Source organism: Amphiura filiformis, chromosome 2, assembly GCF_039555335.1.
Source record: "Amphiura filiformis chromosome 2, Afil_fr2py, whole genome shotgun sequence".
NCBI lineage: Eukaryota > Metazoa > Echinodermata > Ophiuroidea > Amphilepidida > Amphiuridae > Amphiura > Amphiura filiformis.
The window spans coordinates 3748941-3759318 of record NC_092629.1 but is presented as its reverse complement, the minus strand read 5'-3'; the positions used below and the strand labels follow the sequence as shown (position 1 = coordinate 3759318).

Sequence of the window (10378 nt, the reverse complement as noted above, 5' to 3'; positions counted from 1 at the left end):
TAATTAGGGTGGTATCACCAGCATAGCGTAGATTTGTGATACTGCTGCCGCCATTGAGTAAACCCGTCCAAGGCTTCTCTCAAATTAACTGTAGATGACAAAATTAACCATCTTAACCTGCTCTCCAGCTATGCTGAAATTCCATGAATCAAAAGAGGATTAGTAGACATTTGTTGGAGAAATTTTGGAATTAAAATTTAAAGAGAAAACAGGTAAACTTTGTATTTTATTGGATAATGAGGCCATGAAATAAATTGAATATTGTAACGTTTAGTTTCGAAAGATAATTCTTTCAGACTCACCCTGTATACAACCGCGTGATCAACCCCTGAATCACGCAATCACCAGCACAAAATGTCATTAGTTATTGCGACGACACACCGCCATGTCAAGTTCATAATTAAATGCACTCGGTGTTGTTACCTCTACATCGTGAAATGATTCTAGATGTTTCCGTCTACCATGTCTACAAGCCACACCTACACTGAGGTATTGGTGCCATGCCAGTCAATGTCTTTCGACTTGGTCCAATGGACACCTTGGTGCGCGTATACCAACGGTTTCGTATGGAGAAAGCACATGGGCTCCCAACAAAATGCGCGTCGGTTTCAATTCCACTATTTTTTTGCTCAAATCTCTTCAAGAGGGGTGGGGCATAGCGGTTTCGAAAATACATACTTAGTCCAGGGAAAACCACGTAGTTTACGACGGTAAATCTGTAATCATGTACGGCAATTGCAGCTCACCTGTCAATCAATTATAAAATCCGCGCAAGCGCATTGCGCTATTTATGGTCAGACTGATTTCTGGGGCTTGTTTTTGGTGAACGCAAGCTAGCGGTGTGGTATGATGAAATGCACAACTATCCAAAACGAGCGTCGATGTATAATAGTAGTCTCCGAAAGTAAACAAAATAAGCCTTTAACCTAATAGGCCTATATATTCTTTATATTTTACGCGGGATATTGTTGGTTCAAAATGTCGGAAGAGGTGCGACGATATGGGTTCTTCAAATGTGACTCATGTAGACGTCGATGGGAAAGTGCCAATGTGTATTGCAAAAAGGATTCATTTGAGGTGAGCGTGAGCTTTGCACCCACGAAATGGCTACAAAAGTAATTTCAGCACTATGATAATGTATATACTTTGTTGAGCGTGCTTAAATAAATTTAAATAACTTCTTGCCTCAATTACATTTAGCTATGATATTTTGCAGTAAACCTTTGACGAGAGCGTATTTTAGGCGTAAATCTCGTATTTACTGCATTGAAATGCACTTGTCTCTGATTGGCCGCTGAGGCGATCTGCTGTTGCCGAGTGGAAATTTATGAATGAACTTTTGCCGCACGCATTGCTAGCTCCAACCTTTTTTTCTTTTTCAGTTTTTTGTATTTTATCTGTACTTGGAGCTGGTGGGGGAGAGAAAGCATAAAATACATTGTTATTTTTAATAGCTCCAACTTTGCAACATCACGGTAGTATGCGCTTGTCAAAGGTTGACTGCAAAATATTATAATTGAATACATATTAACTTAACCAAAATTAGCAATAATTGCATTGACTAATTATAACTTGATACATTATAGTTAACCAAACAAATTTGTACAAGAAACTCAGGCAACTCAAACCAATTGGGTTGTTGCAATTAGGGATATGAAAATAATGACACTTTGATTTGTCAAAATAGGCTTTGTATGGTCAGGAATGTTCCCGTTGCGCAGAAGCAGGCAATGATGACGTAATGGTGTTCCCTTACCGAGTTGAACGTCTAAAGTGTCCACGCTGTGGATCCAATGCAGGATGTAGCTGCTTCGAAGAATCATCTGAAGGTGAGGATATAGAACTGACTCACTTTAATTTTAATTTATGCCTCCCGGGGGGGGGGGGGGCACTCCCCCTTTGGAGGTGAAGCGTAGGGCTGTTAAGATCAGACCCCACTTTTCAGCGTCGCTGTCACCCAAAGACCCCATATTGTTTACGAACACATGTTCTGTCACACGAAGTCCACTATTTTTCCATTTGATCTGTCACCCAAAGACCCTAATTTTTCAATTTGAACAGTAACTTTCATTTATCACTGATTTTTTTACTTATCATGCTTATTTTGAAAAAAAAACCGAAAGAAATTTGAAGCCATTTAGAGCTGGAAATTCGATGTTCGAGGTTTCGGTGGCGCTGTTTCGGCTCTCACCCAAAGGTTCCATTTAAAAAAAGGTAATGTTCGCACCCAATGACCCCATATGTTTTACCTTTTCTCTCTCACTGAATGCCAAAAATCGTGCTCTCACCCAACATGCCCAATGACCCCATATTTTGTACATTTTGCTCTCACCAAATGCGCCTTACTGCGAAAGTGCCATGCAGCCCTACACCTATATCCATTTCAAATTGAAGTGCCCCCTCCCCCGGATTTATGCTTTCTAATGTTTGGGAAAGACATGTTTCATTCTTATAAATGTTGCAAAGAATTTAAAAAAAAAAAAAAAAAAAAAAGTGAAAAATAGTGCAGAAATTCGGCATTTCAATGAATGCTTAGACTTGTTCTAAATCTGTAATTTTTGCAACTCGATTGTCAGAAAACATGCCAAAAATGCATGATTTTTGGCTCTTTTTTTTCAAGAAGCTAATAGTAAAATAGTAAAGTTTTTCTTTTTATCTCCAGTTAGTACCAAATGATTAGAATTGAGCTATGTTTCATTTGGCTGAACTTAATAATATCTTTTAATCCCCAAAAATAAGTGCTGTATTTTTCTGAAATGTAGAGGAGCGCCTTCTCAAAAATATAACCGACCGTTTAAGATAGTATCGTAGGATTCCTGTGGCGAGATACGGTGGACATCTTTATCACATCGATTTATGTAATAATTATTATCTTTTGTAGATGATTCAGATGACGATGCACGTCACAATGACCCTACCAAGGCTCACAGATCAGACCTGTGTGGTCGATGCCTCAGTGGAAAACCGTGTAGACATACATGAACTATGGCGGTGAGGAGGAAGAGGAGGGCATGCTATTAAAGATTATGAACACGATTCTAATTATTATCATAATGATGGTCATGGGAATGCAGAAGATGATAAATTATGTTCAATTTGATGATCATCGCCAAAATCACGATGATGATGATGATGATGCCGAGTGCACATTGAAGCTCATTGATATTTACTGCTGTAGCAAAATGTTGAACCAAAAAACTAACCATATTAGTTCCCTAGACGTTACTAAAAATATTATACCATAAGCAAGGCTTCGTGATTCATAAATTTTAAACGAGAACCAAAAAAGTCGACATAGACCACCTAAGCATGGACTATCGCAGGATATCGCGTTTTTGCCAACATTTTAACGGCGAAGCCAGCTGAAGCAGTACCCCGTCCTTCCATTCGTTCGTTCATAACAAACATTCATTTTCGTTACAAACTTTTGGTAAAACACCGCAAAAACTTAGAGATATGTAGTGTGTGAAATGTATGCAGTGAAGAAGTTTTGCGTGCATGGAATTGAAGATTTGTTGCTCTATTTTCTGTCAAAATTTTGCGACACGTGCAATGGCGGTAGATTTGTTTTGCTACTCATTAGCAGGCTAAACAACAATGCAACACATTAATGTTAATGTGTATTGCCCAATTGAGTCTATTTGTAGTTTCCCAATTATTTCAGTGACAAGTGAACTGATTTTGATGACTTGCGCACCATTTTATAGAAGATGTTTTTTGAATCATTTTAATTTTACTGCTGATATTTTAAGTAATGTCCCCCAATCCACAGGGCCTATTCTTATTGAGACACCCTGTATATTTGGTTGATGGCATGTAAAACTGTAGTCATTTTAAAGTAAAGTTGAACAATGATGGCGCTATTTATCTTAAATCTAAGGTGTAGACACGTGTACAGTGGAATTATTATAGCGAGATTCACCCGCTTCGCGTTGCCACAACACCCCCAGGCCCGCGGAGGGGGGGGGGGGGTGGTGGTGGCGTGCGAAATCTGCAAAAAGTCTCTTTTGTCTGTAAACAATAGCAAAATTTGGCAAAAAATGTCAACAAGTTAGATAAATATACCCCGAATCATGAACTTTCTGTGAAATTTATCAAAAAATAGGATCCAAATATCAATTGCAGTGGGGAAAAATTTAGGTCTATTTTTGACCAGAATGAAGATTTTTCTTGAAAAGGTCTGCATTTGGAAAAAGAAAAAAAAATCCTACACCCCACCCTTAAATAAACGGAAGCAATCACGGGAGTGCATGATCACTAAACTGGTGACATACAGAGAAGGAAGTAAGTTTTGACTACGCAGAACTACGCACGGCAATATGACACGATATAACACACTTTAGCGCGTGCGTGTCGACGCGATAATTGTATTTGAACCAATCGGAGGTGTATAGCAACAACGGGACTGATCGATTCTAAGCCCTAAGTAATGTAGGATTTAATTTGATTAAAATTTGGTATACTTTAATATGATTAAAATATTATTTGAATTGAAGTGTTTAAGAATGAGAATAAAGGTATTGTTTTTAGCCGCTGTCGTGCATCTATCGTCTCATATGTGGTGTGATCAAGCAAAATCAGTCTGAAGTCGGTCATATTCAATTTTCAGTTTCTTATTGAGTTGTAATAACTTAAACATTTGCAAATCTACAGGTTGTTCCTGAAAGAACTGTATCGTCGGAAAGTGATTTTTTTGAGTATTTTAACGCATAAACCAAACATATCTAAATTATCGACGTGGTTGAGGAATATATCAGCTATCACATATCAAACATGCTGCATTCAGCGAGTTTTATTGATTTACTCAATACCCTTTTCGTTTTTTAAATCATAGCAACTTTTCAAGTGGAATAATACCCTTTTTGAGCAGTGTACTTGTAAATTATTAATTATTAGTTATAGGCCTACTTGTAATTATGAGCATGAAATCATATTATCAGATAACTATAATGTGACGTGTCATGTCAAAAGGAGACATTTTTTGGCAGATTATGAATTTTGAGGTTTTTACATATCTTAAATATAAAGATATTTTGCTCCACAACGCCGTTTTCCCCAATGAAATCGGACATTCCTAAGCGAAGATATTGAGTTCGTAAGTTATGGTATTATACAAATATTATTGACAATGTTGAGTGTACGAATTACCTTGAAAAATATCTCAAAAAATACAAGATGCCAGTTATATTCCGGTCTGAAACAATCAGACAATATTTTAAACATTAATAACATCACAAATTCGCAACAAACCTAAATTGTGAAAATATCACCCCGGGCACATTCTTGGCTATTTCTCCATTTACGATCCTGCCCAAAAGTGTCTCCTTTTGACATGACACGTCACATATATCTGCTCCTGACGTCCCGGGCACAAAGTTCAAATGAAATTAACAACTACCTGCAGTTGCAGGGTCGTTTAGAGTTTATATTTGTACAACATACATGTTATTATTAGTTGTTAGGGGAATTCCCTTTCAGATGTACAGTCACGTTGCACTGAGTTTAACGTATTGCACCATCAATGAATAGAAATAACGCTTTCTGTCATTTCATCAATTTGCATTGAATTTATGCAGAATTATTCTAAATCTAACGCGAATTGATCAGTATTTGCGCGTGGATCTACTTGTACGACGTCTATAACACCACGACTTGGCTACAATCATAATTGCCGCTACATTTGAAGTAGATATTAGTATTTATAGTGCAGACTAGACTGCATCGGAAATATATATATAATTGTAGATTTTATTTATAGTGACTCGACTCAAATTCTTACTGTGGGGTCATTACAACAAACATTAATCTGCAGAAAAATGCATTCGGTGAACATGAACAATATTAACTCCGACTTTGATACTGAGGCGTTTTGTTGAATTCCATCGTTGAAAACATGTCTCTACATCGACTTGTTGATAATCAAGACGATTTGGTACGTCGATATGGCTACTTTCAGTGTCCATGTGGTCATCATTGGGAGAGTAAGAATGTGATGTGCCTTCGAGGAACCACGACAGTAAGAATGACTTTAAAATCAAGGGTTCACATTCTTTACCAGGGTTCTTTCACTTGAAGTAATGAAATCAGGTTTCTTGCTTGCAGACAAACATCATAGACATAGGCTAACCTCTTCGGGAACCTCTTTAAGTTATGATTATGTTAAGATTTATTTACAATACTCCCTCCCCCTTAAAACCCCAATATTAGTAACTTGCTACCACGCAATCAGCGTAAAAGGTACGCGGCAAAATAAAGAACATCAACTCAATCACACAGTATGTCTCGAAACTACCAATTTTATAATGTTTTTTATTTGGTAAAATGCACCAAAGTGTGTGCAACGTGCCATTGAAAGTAAATACCAGGGGTCAACTCTACAGCGGGTTCTTTCTTAGGACGTACTTGCACTCAGCCACAATGGCAGCCTTCAGCCACAATGGCAGCCTTCAGCCACAATGGCAGCCTTCAGCCACAATGGAAGCCTTCAGCCACAAATGGCAACCTTCAGCCACAATGCATGACAACCTCTATAATTGAAGACCGAATTAAAAAGACTAGTTTGCGTATGACGTCCTGTCAACCAGACCAAAAAATGCAGTACTGCACAGATTAGCAACCAATCACGTCGCGCCTTTGCCCCGACGTCAGACGCAAAGTATTATTATCATCATACTTTTTATATATTTATATAATTTTTATTTTTCATATTATTATTTCTTTCTTACAGCCTGGTGCTGGTCAGCGTCAGTCGTGTTTCAAATGTGGAATTCCCGTATCCGCTTACAAAGTAGAGACTCTAAAATGGTCATTAACAGGCTACGCCAATAACTTCAGCGAAAATAGAGGAACTACAATTAGGGGACAACCTCCTATGATTGGACAAAACTGGCGACATACTCAACCATTCTTTTCCATCAGGGCATTTATGCCGATCATCATCGTCCGAATAGTTCTTTGTATAGGACCAGCTCCAAGACAATGGGGGATGAGGAAACGAATGATCTTTTTGATCATTTTGTACGTAACCTGGACTAAATCAATAGAACTCTTTCTGTTCACGTTATTCCTTTCTTGGTTTTTCTATTTCTTTTGAAATTATGACACATTGGATACATGAAACGTAACTGAAAAAACTATTTGGGCGTGCGCGAGCTATTGTGTGTGAGAGGGTTGGGGTATGTTTATGTGAAGGTTGAGTCATTTACGTTTGTTGACTTTGATCTGACTTTTTACCGCCTAAATGGGAACATACCATCAGAGGACGTCCACGGTTGTCGGAATCATCCCCAAATATAGTTATGTATACCTTATTTATAAATTCGAATTGATAAATTCAATGTGGGGGACATGGGCGCAGCCATTACACAACTACCCATGAGTTAAAGTACCTAGACAGTTATTCACTGCATGAAATGAATGAGAAAAGAAGATGGCGGTATTCCTGAATTTCCACAAAAGTGCCTACTGCAAAAAAGATTGGGGGATCCTGTAACTTAAATTATGTTTACTAAAGTTATCTAAAACATTAAAAAAAGTTATCGAGTGTCGTTAATTTTATAATGGTTTTTATTCTGGAAAACACCAAATTTTGAGCGACAAGTTGCTGAGATCAGCAAGTACAGGAAAGCTATTCACTATGCTAGGATCAGCTCTCCAAACATACAGGGACCAGCAACAATGTCAGTCTCCAGTGGTTTCTCTCACCGTAATTTATAAATTCCAATTTTAAAAATAATGGAATACATAGCTGAAAAAGCATCGGTAGACTAGCCTTTTAAGCACATGTAGGGGTATGCGAGCACGCGTACGTTTATGCCTCTAAACGTGGACAATTTCATGAAACCGGCACACGACCATTTTAGCATAAACTAAGCCCGGATAGAAAGTTAAGGTGGCAGTGTTAATTTATTGTTGCTCTTTAATCAATTTGTTTCTTTTATCAAGATGGAACTGTATCTTGCTTGTATTTAAAGGATGTCTCCGGCAGTCACAACATTATGCCGTATTGATTAATTATCAAGCACGAATCATGTGGTTGTATTTAAAACAAGCTCATATTCACCATAAAAACCAATTCATACAGTCGTCTCTCTACACAACACGCCATATTCAAAATTCCCGGGTGCCGAAATTGTCCAGTGCAATGGCGTCCTAGTAATACAATGAAGTGAAGGCTAGCAACAATTGAGCAAAGTAACCATGACGTCATGGAGTCATCATTTAAAGAGATCGGTTATTTGCAGAGACAGGAAACAAGACAGTCACAACGTATCATCATTCTGAGACACATAAATGTGCAGCATCTATTTCTTTGTTCATTTAAAGGGCACCGATGTGCTCTGTTTACTTAACCATGAACTTCACTTTATTTTACTCCTTCGACTTCCAACTTCAATACTTGCTACCCTTTACTTATCTCTGACTTATCTCATGAACTCTTTCTGCTGACATCTCAATACTTGGTGTGCCCACCATCACTGTCTATCACTGCCTGGATTCGTCGTCGCACGCATGGTCACAGTACAACGCATTTGGCTTGCATAGGAGCTAAGTGCAACTTTCAACATCCGACTTGAAGCCACTCAAGCGCCCATAACTCGACCAAATGATATCGTAGAGCAACGAAAGAGGTATCAAAAGGAGAAAGCTGCGCTGTTTATACATTAAATAAGTTTTTGCTATATATTTCAGTTCCCGATATATCTGACCATCTATAATCGTTTCGATACTTTCTGGGTTGAGTTTATATATATATAGCACTTGATCAATTGTGACATGAAAATTTGTAGATAGTTCAGAAATACAGTATTATAAAGTCTTCTGATAAATATGTGTGATTGTTCACATGAACAACCTACATCAAGTACCAAAAGGTGTAAAATTGACCCCCACACCCCACACCCCTTATCACCAAAGATATTGAAACTCAATAACGTTTACACTGCATAGTCCTTCTCATATACTCGGGTTACCACAGCAACAGTATGATGATTTGTAAGAATCAAGGGAACCTCAATTATGACGGATGCATACGGGGCTGCAGTGGCAAATTTGACTAATTTGACATGCAAACATCTTACATTTTGTATGTATTTCAAATTTACTTGCCATTTTCATTTATTATTATGTGATTGTACATAAATGACAGGATATCACTAGAAAGTGAACTTTATCAAGATTCATTGCCCATATTGTAGTATGACATACTGTGCTTTTAAAGTATTAACATTTTTGCGACATGTTCAAATCGTGTTGCATATCAAGGGATAGCTACTTTATCCCCCTTTACAATGACACCATATTTAAAACAATTACCTTTTTCACGGCTGAATCCACGTCTTGTGAATGTAGTAGGGTCACAAACAGAATGTGCCAAATTGACCATTATTCTATGCTCAAGCAACACAACAGCGGTAGCCTGGTCACACGTTGCTGTGAGATGGCATTCCATTCTGCAACCAGTAATCATTGCAGGTCATTCAATGTGGTTGGCTACTCTGGCATGCACAGCACGACCAAGGTGGTCCCACATGTGTTCAATCGGGTTGAGGTCTGGGCCCATGGCAAGCCATTCCATTCACTCTACTCCATAATATTATATAGGTAGTCGTTGGTTACCCTGGCTCTGTGTGGGTGAGCGTTGTCATCTTGAAGGATTGCATTAGGTCCCAGATTGTGAAGATATTGGATTGCAGCTTGCTGCATAGAATAATGGCCAATTCGGCACATTCTATTTGAGACCCCATTACATTCACAAGACGTGTTCACACAGCCGTGAAAAGGGTGATTGTTTCAAATGTGGTGTCATTGTAAAGGAAAATAAAGTAGCTATCCATTGATATGCAACACGATATGAACATGTCACGATTAAGCTGAGATATAGATGCTTGAAAATACTTTTGTTGAGGAATTTATTAGAACCATATTGCTGCTTCATAGTCTGATTAAAAATTATTAAAGACATCAGTTGAAGTATTTTGTAATCAGTGTGTTGACTCTGTCATTAAAAGTCAGACGATAGCTAACCGGTAAAAACACATCCCAAAAGACATTGACCTTCTCCAAATTCATGAAACAAAAGGATACTCTAAGGTGAGCCAGAAACATTCCATATGGATACTGAATACAAGCCAATAGGATTTTACTGCATCTTTCCAATCTTGGGTTACTGTCATTTAAATGTACGCTGTGACATCAATTTTAGGACCATTGCATTAAATGCGATGTCATAATCGGCAGAAAAAATTTCTGCTTCCAATACTTTTTATAAATTTGGCATTCGACAACCCGTTTTGGTATACTGGTCATTAATAAGTGTGTGTGTGGGGTGTGTGTGGGGTGTGTGTGTGGGGGGGTAATTACCTTTTGTGATGTGTTT

The 10378-nt window shown here is 38.0% G+C and overlaps 1 protein-coding gene across 3 annotated transcripts; it reads left to right on the top strand.

Annotated features, from left to right (window-relative positions):
• The first annotated feature begins 366 nt into the window (after positions 1-366).
• Positions 367-7497, top strand: LOC140145776 (zygote arrest protein 1-like). 3 transcript variants are annotated; one of them, XM_072167460.1, is made up of 4 exons: positions 789-1077; positions 1688-1829; positions 2882-2991; positions 6728-7126. In XM_072167460.1, the coding sequence occupies exons 1-3, from the start codon at positions 979-981 to the stop codon at positions 2980-2982; spliced, it is 342 nt and encodes a 113-aa protein (XP_072023561.1). In that variant the 5' UTR covers positions 789-978; the 3' UTR covers positions 2983-2991; positions 6728-7126. The 3 variants fall into 3 exon arrangements, with proteins under 3 accessions (XP_072023562.1, XP_072023561.1, XP_072023555.1); XM_072167461.1 differs by lacking the exon at positions 2882-2991 and having other exon boundaries at positions 367-1077; positions 6728-7497; XM_072167454.1 differs by lacking the exon at positions 6728-7126 and having other exon boundaries at positions 799-1077; positions 2882-4534.
• Positions 7498-10378: the final 2881 nt, after the last annotated feature.

Bases quoted from the DNA above. Each gene is read 5' to 3' on its own strand.
- LOC140145776 (XM_072167461.1), top strand. From the start codon at position 979: ATGTCGGAAGAGGTGCGACGATATGGGTTCTTCAAATGTGACTCATGT. The intron at 1,078-1,687 runs GTGAGCGTGAGC...TTGTCAAAATAG, and splicing joins GCAAAAAGGATTCATTTGAG to GCTTTGTATGGTCAGGAATG. The intron at 1,830-6,727 runs GTGAGGATATAG...TCTTTCTTACAG, and splicing joins CTTCGAAGAATCATCTGAAG to CCTGGTGCTGGTCAGCGTCA.